The sequence below is a fragment of the Heptranchias perlo genome, chromosome 30, assembly GCF_035084215.1.
Source record: "Heptranchias perlo isolate sHepPer1 chromosome 30, sHepPer1.hap1, whole genome shotgun sequence".
Lineage (NCBI taxonomy): Eukaryota > Metazoa > Chordata > Chondrichthyes > Hexanchiformes > Hexanchidae > Heptranchias > Heptranchias perlo.
This window is the reverse complement of record NC_090354.1, coordinates 16,824,993-16,838,359: the sequence shown is the minus strand read 5'-3', so window position 1 is coordinate 16,838,359 and position 13,367 is coordinate 16,824,993. Positions and strand designations below refer to the sequence as shown.

The window sequence follows — 13,367 nt, the reverse complement described above, 5'->3', positions numbered from 1 at the left end:
GGGACTTTCTACCAAAGGTGTTGACAAACGTTGAATATGTCTTCTCAAAGACGGATTACCGTATTCAAAGGGGGCAGTAATGAGAGAGTGATATCTTACATCCCATTTTGCTAGTAGCAACACTGGATGCAAGGAATGGCAGCATGTTCCTGGAGTCCAGTGCTGCCAAAGCAGGGGTGGAAGGCATTTAAAATTTAGTAAGCTCAATAAAGGCGTGCAACCAACTGTGGGGAACACAGAAGCACTCCCCAACCCCGTGAATTTTAATCAGTCTGGTCCTCCTCGTCAGCTGCCCTGGAGGAAGCCAGACCTGTTTTGCTGCCACGGGTGTTCTAGGCCAAGGGCAGCCATTTTCCTCCCCCCTCCCAGAGGCAGGTTCCTTAGTGCAGGTAGGAATCCTGGTTGGAGCTCATCAAAATGATGTTAATTAGGCTGATCCCAGGAAATTCAGTGGGGTCACTGACGGAGACATTGGGCAGGCATATTGTCCGCCATGCTGACTTTCCACTGTTCTTCCACCAAAGTGGAAAATCTAGCCTTTAATGTCTATAGGAAAGAAGGCACAAGAGAGAAAGAGCTGGCCAAAGCAAGGCAATGCAGAGACCACACCATGCACTGGTTTCAAATCCAAAACCACTCCATTGTAACAAACCTTTACAAATAGACAGCTGTTGCTATTATTGTTATTGCTGTTGAAGAAGTCACTGGCTGTGCTGCTCGTGCCATATGAAAATAGTTCTACATCCTACAATACAGTTCAGAACAGAAAATGCAATTATCAGTTATGTGGCTTGATACGGCAAACGAGAAAGCATGGAAGCAGTGGAACATATCATTGCACGAAGTATGACTTGGACTGTATTCTGTACTGAAGGCATTTTTGTTATTGTCTTATTATGTTTGATCTTTTAATAAATTTGAGCTTCTGGGATTTTCTTTTGCTGTTACTTAATAATCTGGCCTCTCAATGCAGTGGTCTTTTTTTTAGGAATTCCATACACTGCAATGTGTACACTCAATAAGTTGCATAGAAATTATAACACGGAAAAAGGCCATTTGGCCCAACCAGTCTGTGTTGATGTTTATTCTCCACATGAGCAGTAGCCCTAATCTCATGTGCCTGCTCTCTTCCCCTTTTCCTTCCACCATCTATCCAACATATTCTTGAATGTTGACATGGTCTCTGCTTTAATCACTAACTGGTAGTGCAGTCCACAGCCTCACTAAATTTCGTGTAAAAAAGTTTCTGCTCCTCTCTGTCCTAAATCTCTTACATTCAATCTTATATCTATGTTCCCTCATTCTAGACCCCTCAATCACTGGAAGCAGTCTCTTTTTATACTCTGTCCCATCTCTTCATAATTTTCAAAATCTCTATCAAATCATCTGATAATCCCCCGTTCTAATGAAAACAGTCCCAGTGTTTCTTGTATTCCCTCGTACCAGGCAGCATCCTAATGAATCTGCACTGAGCCCTCTCTATTGCTTTAACATCCTTTCTGCACTGTGGAGCCCAAAACTGCACATAGACCTCCAACTGGGGTCTTACTAAGATTTTATATAGATTCACCATTACATCTCAATTTGTATATTCAATACCTATTGCATTAGAATACAATGGGTGCTAAATTGGGCCAAGCAGCGGGCGTTGTTTCAATGCTACACGTGTCTCCAACATCCAAGATGGCGTCTTGGCTGCACATGCATGTTTCCAGCATGATGTGCGCTGGATGCCATCTTGGTACAAGAGTTAGCGCATGTGCAAATACCGAACGCCGGAAGCATGTAAAGTAGGGAGAAAATGCATGCAATCAGTGTGCAACGCTGATTTAAAGTGATAGACGCCATTTTGGCACTTAACGCTCAACTCAACGCACAGTCTAAACCGCGACCACCTGAACGTGTCTTAGATTGCCTGCAGGACCCCCCACCAGCACTATTTAAAGGGACCATGCAGGTGTTGCAGGTTAGTTGTTGGATTATTGCTTCTGGCTGCTGGTGGAATAGGAAGTGTTTTTTGAAGCTCCCTATACTTACTGAGAGCTCCTAGAGTACATTTGAGAGTGGTTTGGCAGGTACTGCCTTATGGTTCGGAAAATTACAACTGTGGTTGAACAACGTTCCTGGCAACCATGGGTGGTCTGCTGGGCTCCCGCTGGGCACTGAGTGCAACTGGGAGCATGCAGAGAGGCCACACATAGTAGATTAAGCTGCGAGGAGAGGAAGGATGAGGAGGTGCAGGGCAATGAGCAGGAGGCTGTATCCAATGAGGGTCTTCCGGGATCAATTCTCTTACCTCAACATGACTGAGGAGGATTGCATCCGGTGCCTGAGGTTCACCAAGGAAGCCGTGACTGAGATCTGTCAACTGGTGCGGCCACAACTGCAGCCTCAGAGCAGGGCAAGGACAGCACTGCCTGTGGCTGTGATGGTCACCATGGTGCTGAATTTCTACAGCTCACGATCATTTCAGGCCTCTGCTGGCGACATGTGCAACATCTCGCAGTATGCAGTGCACTGCTGCATAAGGGAGGTCACAGAGGCACTGTACCAGATGAGGAACAGGTACATCACCTTCCCTCTTGACAGCGACAAGCAGAACCAGTAAGCACGGGGATTTGCTCGCATTGCTGGCTTCCTCATGGTGCAGGGTGCCATTGACTGCACACACATATCAACTTGGCCGTCTTTGTCAACCGAAAGGGCTTCCACTCCCTGAACGTGTAGCTGGTGTGCGACCACACGCATCGAATCATGGAGGACGATGCTCGCTACCCTGGGAGCAGTCACGATGCCTTCGTCATGCGGCAGTCCAACATGCCAGCTATCTTTCACCTGCTTCGGCAAGTCAAAGGCTGGCTACTGGACGACAAGGGCTATCCCTTCATTACGGTCCTGAGAGAGGACAGCAGGTCCGACTGCCATGGCGCCGCTGCCACTCTACCGTGGCGGCGTCTCAGCAATCCTGGTGATCAGCTGGAGAACAGACTGCTAGATCCCCAGAGTCGAGAAAGCAGCAGTCTGAGCTTCCATTGCAGCAGTCTGAGCTGCAATCATAACTTGCAGATCTTTGATGACGTCGGTTTGTGCTGCAATGGAAGCCGCAACATCGGCCATCAGATGCTGCATCATGGGGTGTTCCACAGGTGTGTTGATGGAGGTGACCACCCATTCCACGATGGAAAGAATGGGCTCACTATTATGCACAGAAAGATAATGACACACTGAAAATCAATCTGGATCAGGTGAATTTTCAAATGGTATGCCATATCTGACATGATATAATACCAGACATGCGTGATCTTAGGGAACTCACACTTTCGTTGGCATAAAAGCAGTAGCAAAATTCCAAAAGCATCACTTCACCTGTTCCCCACCCTCCTGTAATATTTTCTCCCACTTATTTTCATTAATATACTTTAATTTACTATTGGATTTCCTCCCTTTTTCTTGATGATTTTGTCCTCTCCTCTCCTGAAGCCACTGACAGCTTGCCATAGACGCCAGTTGCTTTCTGGTACCTCGTCCAAGTGGTCACTATTCACGTGTGAGCCTAGACAGTGGGTGTCGGCGGGCGACTGACTATGGGGGAGCATCCCAGCCAAGATGGATCCTGGCCTCACCTGATGGTCACTTCCAGCAGGGGTTGCCAAATAGTGATTAGGAGCTGAAACTCTGCCTGACTTCGCCTCCTCGACCAAGGGGGTGCTGAGCACAACTGTAACACGTTTACCACTGTTAGCAACTAACTCAGCACAAAAGGGGTTTCAGAGTAGTGATTGAACCAGTGATCAAATCTGGAACTTTTCTGGTCCATCTGGCTCAGTTACTCACTGGATGAGCCTTCGCCGGAGCCTCAACTACCGAACTTTTAAGAGGAAATACACACACATGAATAAATCAACCCCTTTGTATGCACATAATCCTAGCCATACTTTGTTTTTAAAAAGAACAAAATCATTTTAAATTTTGAATTTCAATAATCCTTTGAGGGTTGCATTAGTATTTGTGACATTACGTCCAAAAATAAGCTGATTTCCATTCTTAATCTCCACTATAAATACATGATGGGAACTCACTGAGTGAATGTGGGATACCAAGAGTGAGGGAGATTGCATGTCTCAGAATTAACATGTTCATGAGTCAGTAAGTAGTTTCACAATCAGAATACCGTCCCACAGTTACTCACTGAGAACTCGATTTATAATACAAGTTAAAAACAAACATGAACGCAAAACTACACTTGATTTCATTTGCGTGAACTATTAAAACATTTGCCTGAGGAAGGAGGAAATCTCCGAAAGCTTGTGAATTTAAAATAAAATTGCTGGACTATAACTTGGTGTTGTAAAATTGTTTACAATTGTCAACCCCAGTCCATCACCGGCATCTCCACATCATATTATAGTCCCAAAAGTGGAGATAATTTCATTGCATTTTGTTGGATCTGTGACCAGCAAACATTGTAAATTCTGCTACTGCTTTCACTTAATGGAAAAGTAAATCGGGCAGGGTGCAAAAGGAGTTGCCGATTCGCTATCACTCGTTTTACACTACCGCCCGAGACCAATTTCACCCCCTCTGTCTTTTGAAGCAAAACATGGAACTGATTTTTTAATCTACGTTTTAAAATGGTTGCAGGACTGTGCAGTCACAGAGGTAAAGGTTTTTATTGTGTTCACAGCCAAAAGCAAAATTGTTTGATGTCTGTGGTCGTTTACAGAAAAATCTATAGGTTTTTAATTTCATAGAGTCAAAAGCCAGCTGAATGTTACAGACATATACCCAATCTAACTATCCACTGGTTTAAGAGACTTGTGTTTTGTACTATTCAGCATTACCGTATTGACAAATATAACCTCATGTAAATTTGTCTATAATATTTTACCGAAGACTGACAAAGACCTCAAAGGATCAAGAGGTTTGGTTAATCTTTCACACCGTTTTCTATTTTCAGCAAAGGCAAACTCTCAAATATAACAGCTTCACTTTCTTATGATGTGGAGATGCCAGTGATAGACTGGGGTTGACAATTGTAAACAATTTTACAACACCAAGTTATAGTCCAACAATTTTATTTTAAAATCCACAAGCTTTCGGAGGCTTCCTCCTTCCTCAGGTGAATGTGGATTGTGACTCTACAGGATGTTTTAAACTATTTTGAGGACATTACAGTGAATACTTGTAATGAACCAGATACCTTTGAGGGCATTTTTAGGACAGGTTGCAATCATCTTTATGATAAATGCCATTGGCCCAGTAGCGTTATTTAGGCAAGCGCAGCAGATGAGATGGGCGCCACGTTTTATTTATGGCCCAGCTCCCAGTATTAGATAGAATGTATAGTTTCCCAGTCTTTAAGTAGAGTTTAAATCCAAAACCAGAGGATGCAGGGCTGACAACGAGCAGCCAACTAAACAAGAATTTGTACTGTTTAGAGTTAGCATAAAAATTGAAAAGCATTCTTTGAGATGCACTCACATTGATTCTTGACTTGGCAAGCAACATCACTGTCAAGACTTTTACTCAATTTTTATGATAAGTAAGATAGATTATTTGCCTGGTAGGGTCTTCATTCTTCGAATGATTTGCAGCCTCCACACGCCTTAGGAGTATAGCCTAGCTTGGAAAGCTCTGGGCTGGGCATGCATTTGAAAATGTCATCATGTAAAGCCCCAGGACCTACACCATTGCCTAGCTGATTTTGACCTGAAGCTGAACAGAAACCGAACAAACCACTTAAAGCTAAACCCTGCCCTTCATAGCTATACTCCTGCAGGATCTGCAGGGATGGATGGATGGATGGGACTGTTGTGTAGAGGATGCACATTATCTTTTTTCTTCATTCTGCATCCAAAGTATAGGGACAAACGTAGGAAGAGGAGACCCCTGCACAGAAGCCATAACATTAACTGTCAGGACTGATGTTGTTATATGCTGTAAATAAATCTTGAAAGTAACATTAAACAAATGTATGAGAATTTCCCTGTGAAGCCATGTATATGGTATCAATTGGAACTTAATGGAGAGATGCCCAGGAAGCAGCCACTGAGTGGGTGGAATGTCCCCTGGGTTTCTTTACTGTAAGGTGGCAGCAATGTATGATGCAATCGGCCATCCATTTTGATCTCTTCTATTTTGTCACTGGTTTGCCATACGTCTTTGCACTATGGGAAACAAATAACTGTTGAGATGCCTAGATTACCCGGTGCAAGATACATAATAGAACTCCATGGACTTCTACACAGTGAGAATGATGTTCTAGCCATAATTTTTGTGGTGTTGGATAAAACAATGGAGAAATAATTTCTTCGTCCAAATGAAAGTAGGAGGTGACCTTAGATTGAGTCCTCGACACTGGAGTGATGCCAGTGTTTTCTCAACATTGATTGGTGTGTTTATCAAAGAAAAAATGAATGTAATGATTTCTTCGGCTTATTTTGTTTGTCCAGCTTATTTGCAGCAATGTGGGAACCACTGGACAACAGATCCTTACGGGTGTATTTTGTGAACCCCACGTCATGTTTAGGTGAATTGTGAGCATCAGCGATCATGATTGGCTACTGCATTCTGCACAGTACTTAAGGCCTCTGGCAAATGCAGACCCAATTATGATAAATTTAGATGCAAGAGATGCATTGCGTGGGTCAGTCCTGACCCTATACCATATGACAACAGTCCTGCTGGAATACACTGTGACGAGCGTTAAATTCCATTTGTGCCTTAGCCTCTTGTATGCTAAATGCTCTTGTTTAGTTTTGACTGCTTGATTTCCCTTCTACATGGCCATGTCATGAACATAAGTTGGGTAATTGGTGTTACCATACAACCCAAAGAGAATAGCTTTTCTTTCTTTTGTGTACTTGACCAAAAAGGACAAGTGTGATAGTTTCTGGAGGCTTGTCACCCAGTGTCAATATCTTAGGCTACAGGGAAACTTGAAAAAGGAAACATAACCTGAAAAGACTGCACTAATTGACAGGATGTTTGATACTCTGTCTGTTTAATCTAAGCAACTGCTGTAGAACAATTAGAGAGTTTGGAGGTGAATACCTGCGGGAGTTCTCCCGATTGGCCATCGTAACTTCAGTGGAAGTTTTGCGGAAACCCCGGAGAAATGGTGTAGACGGCATTTATAACCTTTCTTTACTGGTTCCGCAAATCTTCCAGAGTTAAGTTGGCCAATGGGGAGAACGCACGAGGAAATTCAATCCCTTTGTCGAAAACTTGTTGGTGACAAGAAGTTTGACGAAAGAAACCTTTTGCTGGGGAACACTGAACGGACACAAGGGTGCAGGTCTTGGGGTTTTATACAATGCGCGACTAACAGACTATCTGCAACATCATGACAACATTTTCATGTGCACGCTCAACATATTACTTGCCCAGAACCTATCAAGCTAGGCTTTAGTCATACAGTGTGTGAAGCATGCAGAACAAAGAACGTTACTTCTTTAATATGATACATTGTGGAAGTTCCAGTGCCAATGAAATGAGAACTGAAAATGATCCCCCTTTAAGGCATGTTTAAGACTGTATTATATTTCTGAGATTTCTTACCTCCTCATCATCATCGACATATTGCCCATAATGCTGTTCCATCATTTCCCTCTGCCATCTCTCCTGTTCTAGGGTTTGACGAATCAGCTGAGCCACTTCACTGGTTTCTCCAGGTTTCTCCCGTCCAATCAGAAACCTAAAACCAATGCCATATATCGTAAATATATTTATTTGTAATCCATTCACTAATATTACAAAGCTTACTTTTAATAGCCATTTTTACTTCAAACTAGTTCCAAAACCAGATTCATTTGAATAACTCGTCTCAAAAAGACAAACGGAATATAGTAGGGGTTTGGACCAGATTCTGATCAAAAGGCACAAGTTTCCAATGTAGCGATGAGCTCAATGGTGCTCCCAGACTGCAAACTGGTAGAGCAGCATGGAAACCTTGCAACTTGCCTCACAACAGAAATTAGAACATTTGCCAGTAGAACACTGAAGTTTGTTTATGTTTTAAATGAGGCCCTTTAGACACATTGACAAACCATGGCTGTCCATAAGTTCCATCGTTTCTATTGTATTTCTATCAAAATACCAAAGCGTATGCGTAGATGCTGTTGGACAGAGCTAAATTTAACACATATTTTGGGATTCTTGGCATATTACATATTCATAATGTGTGCCATTACAATTAGCGAGCTCCAGTATTTCACAAAATCCTCAAGGATGAGGAAGGCCATTTGGCCTATTTTAATTCATCCATCCAGAAAGACCCAACATTCCCCCACTGCTGCATTTAATTATTTCTAGGATAGAGACTATCTAACCCCAGAGATTTATTGGTTTTAAGCCATTTCAGCTTGTCCAGGACTTCCATCTCATTTCTATTGAAGTCTTGAATTTTGCCTTGGTGCTCTTTTTTTGAGGAGGACATGTTTTTCATGTCTTCCTTTGTGAATTCTTTGAGGAAATAATCATTCAGTTTCAAGCCTATTTACATCTTTTAACATTTTCACCTCTTCTCTGAGCCCTTGTGCTGCTATAGTCCTGACAGATTTTTCTATTATGTTTTGCTTCTTTCCAAGTCCATCTTTGCTCATCTGATCCCCTTTGAACTTGTTTCTGCGTGATTCTATATTTATCCTAGTGAGCCCTTCCCCATTCTCCATGCAGAATTTGCACAGGCAATTTTTCCTCTTTGTTTCATTTTTATTTGTTTGTTAATCATTTAAGGTCTTGCTAGTGAGCTTACTGATCTTAGATAGGGACATGTTCTGCATGCCCAGCATTATTCTTTTAAAGGGGTTTTATTTGTCTTCTCCCAAAATGTTGACAAACATCCTCCTCCAAGATATTTCATTTAATTTTTTGCTCACGTCTTTAAATTTAGCCTTTTAAAGTTATAAACATGGTTACTGGTTTGTGGTGTAACTGAGTCCTAGATCACGTTAAGCTTAATCATACTGTGGTAACAGTGCCCAGTGGCGCTATGACTTCCATTTCCTGTACATTGCCTGGGTCATTGACAAATACCAGGTCAAGATGAGCACTGCCTCTTGTGGCTTCCCTATGCACTGAGTCATCCATTACATTTACCAACTCTGACTCTAAACACTTGGGTGTGCCCAATTTGTATTGGGTTGATTGAAATCTCCCATTAAAATAACTTTCCTGTTCTCACACACCCTTCTTATCTCTTCGCAGAGCAAACTGTCCTCCTTCTCGTGATGACCTGGTGGTCTGTAACATACCCCTAATGTTAGACTGGATTTTCTAACATTAGAGATTTATACTAAGAGTAGTTCTTGCTATAACTTACCACCTCCCAGAGGATCAGCTTCATTTACCTCTCAGAAGTCTCTGACATATGGCAATACCACCTGCTTTTCTGTCCTTTTCAACACTCTACACATTTGAATATTAAATTGATTTCCATCCTTTGGGTTTAGTCATGTTTGATATTCCCATCACATCATAGTTTCCTACTGCCACAACAGCCTCCAATCTTATTTCTAATGCTTCTGGCCTTCATATATAAACATCTTAATGTAGAGTTCTTTCATGTCCCCAGTGTTAGCTTTTCCTGAGCTCAGGGTTACGGCATTAATACCCACATGTTGACTATTTCTACTCTATGGTTCATCCCATCTGGGATCTGGTTATCTCACTGCCCTCCTCCAATCTATCTTGTTTAAATGATTTTCAATTGCTGCTTCAATGTTCCTTGTAAACTGCTTTATTCCTACTTGATCACAGTGCAGCCCATCTTTCCTGGACCAGTCCTTTTTATTTTGATGACGTTCCCAGTTATTTGTGAAGGTAGCATTGTTGCTTTGACACCAGGTGGCCAGCCATTCATTTACATCCTTAATTTGGTAAGTGAAATTGTCTCCTTTCTCAAACATTGAAAGTAAACAGTGTATCTTCAATTTTCTGCACAATTATTTCATCAACTGACACAGGTAAGTACCTAGCAGAGGTCGGATAGGTTGAATTTTCATGGCTTGCGTTTGAGCCACGGCTCCTGAAGCATGGTCTGTGATCTCACTTTTGTATGTGTGGCTAGCCCCGTTTGACTCCTCCAGAATTGCCTCTTATTGGCCTAGCTAACAATTCCAACTGACGAAGGGATTTCAAACTATTCTAGTTAAAACACATTCTTGCAGACATTACTTTCACATAACAAATATCTCAAATCTTGATGGCTGTTCCAATACTTTAAGCCTAAAAATGACAGTGAGTGATACTAGTGGGCGAATGGTTAATGGCTTTGTATGAAATTACCTTGCTACTTTAACAAGGGTGTTAAGTGGGTTAACTTCCTCCAATAAAATTGCAGACAAAATAATTTCACACAAACACATTTCAATATCACAACGGTAATTCCTGGGCTATGACTGTTTTGAGTATGCCAACAACAACCTCACTGTTTTTTTTAAAACTATAAGCATCTCTTGCCTATCTCTCATTCTTTTGGCTCCCATACAGTATGATGGTGGTTCAACACTTGACAACCAACATGACAAGACATGACATTCCAGAGAATCCTGATTCCCGTACTCCTTTACTTTGGTTTTGGGGAAATTTATCAGTTCCTAGCTGGGCCACTTTGCAGCAACATGGCATTCCTCCTTGGGAAGAGGAGGTTAAAACCCAAATTACTTGGCATAAAGTGTGGGGCCTGCCAGCTGACTGGGAGAAATGCTGACTCTAATCTGCATCCTGCACTCTACCACCTGCTCAACCAGCAGGAAGTGGTGGTGCACTGATGAGCATCTCCACTGGGGAAGAAACAAAGAGAAAAACATACTGATTACAGAAGCGCAAAATACATACAATTAGAACTTTCTTAAGAGGAAGTCTATGCAGCGAGCAACACTTTCTTCATCCAGTCATTTAAGCAAACTAAGCAAATGTACAGGGAATGAATTCATGGTTCAGCAGATGCTCTGCCTTAAGCAAACATTTCAGTAACAGAGTGGCCATTATCTAGTTGCATTTTTCTGTTTATTTTATTACCTCATTTTATAAATACAGGGATTATGCAGACAGACAGCTCAGCAGTTTTATTACTATCAGAATTTGCCTTCACAAATGCAATTGAATTTTTAAAAAATCAGACAGTAGCACCATGACTGTGAGCAAGAAAATCTTGTTTAAATGTTGAGGGTCTGTTCCCAACTCCTACAAATAGCTTTTACAGTCCATCTAAGGAACATATGACCTATTTGTAGAAATGTCTGTAGATCCATGCCTAAGGGAAGTCTATTTGTGGAATATAACTGTAACATATTGTTTTATCCTATTTTACATCACCTATCATTATCAGTTCTGATTTCAAACATAGGTTTGAATTTTTCTACTAACCCTTGTTTCCCAAATCAATTGCACTTAGAATTAACATGCTGATTTTACAATGAAATCCTTCAGTAAAATACCAACCAATGGTTTTTGGAGAGGGGGCATTCAGCATTCATATGGAATGCAGATTCTAAACTAACATGCCATGGCACATTTATATGGCTTGGGAACAATGGCTGCAAATAGCACTGATAAGTCCAGGGCCATTTCACCAATGCTCCAGAGACTGAGATGGCCTTCTGATCCATTTGGACTTTAGCCTTTTTATACATGGTTATTGGTCTCTGCCACCATTTAGATGGTTTCAGCAGCAGGAATAGCAGCACCGATTGAGCTTATGTGATGCTGAAGTAGTAACAAATTTTCTTGGCCAATGTTTTTTGTGCTGCAATAATGTGGATTTTCGTATCCTAGCACCTTCCCTGAGGCAGAGTGCAGAAATTCTACAAATCTTACAATCATATGATCCTATGAAATCCTGCAACACTACTAACAGAGGGACATAGCCAACTTTTTTTAATTAAAAAGTTAAAATCTTTTTTTAATTAAAAAAAAGTGATGGATTTTATTTAGATGAACCTTTTTTTTTATTCATTCATGGGATGTGGGCGTCGCTGGTGAGGCCGGCATTTATTGCCCATCCCTAATTGCCCTTGAGAAGGTGGTAGTGAGCCGCCTTCTTGAACCGCTGCAGTCCGTGTGGTGAATGTTCTCCCACAGTGCTGTTAGGAAGGGAGTTCCAGGATTTTAACCCTGCAACGATATATTTCCAAGTCGGGATGGTGCGTGACTTGGAGGGGAACGTACAGGTGGTGTTGTTCCCATGTGCCTGCTGCTCTTGTCCTTCTAGGTGGTAGAGGTCGTGGGTTTGGGAGGTGCTGTCAAAGAAGCCTTGGCGAGTTGCTGCAGTGCATCCTGTGGATGGTACACACTGCAGCCATAGTGCACCAGTGGTGAAGGGAGTGAATGTTTAGGGTGGTGGATGGGGTGCCAATCAAGCGAGCTGCTTTGTCCTGGATGGTGTCGAGCTTCTTGAGTGTTGTTGGAGCTGCACTCATCCAGGCAAGTGGAGAGTATTCCATCACACTCCTGACTTGTGCCTTGTAGATAGTGGAAAGGCTTTGGGGAGTCAGGAGGTGAGTCACTCGTCGCAGAATACCCAGCCTCTGACCTGCTCTTGTAGCCACAGTATTTATATGGCTGGTCCAGTTAAGTTTCTGGTCAATGGTGACCCCCAGGATGTTGATGGTGGGGGATTCGGCGATGGTAATGCCGTTGAATGTCAAGGGAAGGTGGTTAGACTCTCCCTTGTTGGAGATGGTCATTGCCTGGCATTTGTCTAGCGCGAATGTTATTTGCCACTTATCAGCCCAAGCCTGGATGTTGTCCAGGTCTTGCTGCATGCGGGCTCGGACTGCTTCATTATTTGAGGGGTTGCGAATGGAACTGAACACTGTGCAATCAACCTATGTTATCTGGATAAAGTCTGATCCTTAATAAGACACATTTTACAATGGGAAAGTTTTTAAACAAAATGAGTAGCCAGTGTGCACTTGCTATTTGTGTAGACTCTTGCTGGACTGAGTTGCCAGGAAATTGAACCCCCTTTCACCTGTTTATCGGGCGTAAAATGGAAGGAAAAATGACCAATTTTGCGAGGCTTTGTTCCGTGCCAAAAGATGCCTGAAATAGGGTCTGACCGCATGTTGGATCAGGCAATACTCAGGCCAAAAAAGCCTGTGGTGGCCTAAAACACGCATTAGGCCCCTTGCATATGTTTCAGGACCTCGCTTCTAAATTGGAGCAGCTGACACAAATTGGTCCTCTGATGGCGTGACACATGCCTGCAACTCAGCTCAAACATGCCGATGAGGCCCGAGGCCAGTTTCAGGGAAGCCTCGGGCCTCTGGCGCATGCTGACCATTTCAGACTGAAAATGGGCCTTAACAGATTTCTGGGCCAATGTTTCTATTTGAGACCCATATTGTGAAACAAAATGGTTC

General features: G+C 42.5%; 1 protein-coding gene across 3 annotated transcripts in view; it reads right to left on the bottom strand.

Annotated features, from left to right (window-relative positions):
- Nucleotides 1-13,367, bottom strand: part of LOC137299956 (neurabin-2-like) — a 199,498-nt gene that overhangs the window by 45,514 nt on the left and 140,617 nt on the right. For all 3 annotated transcript variants that reach the window (XM_067968986.1, XM_067968985.1, XM_067968984.1), the window contains one exon: nucleotides 7,561-7,696. In XM_067968986.1, coding sequence (XP_067825087.1) covers nucleotides 7,561-7,696 — 136 coding nt within the window. The remainder of the gene's footprint in view (nucleotides 1-7,560; nucleotides 7,697-13,367) is intronic.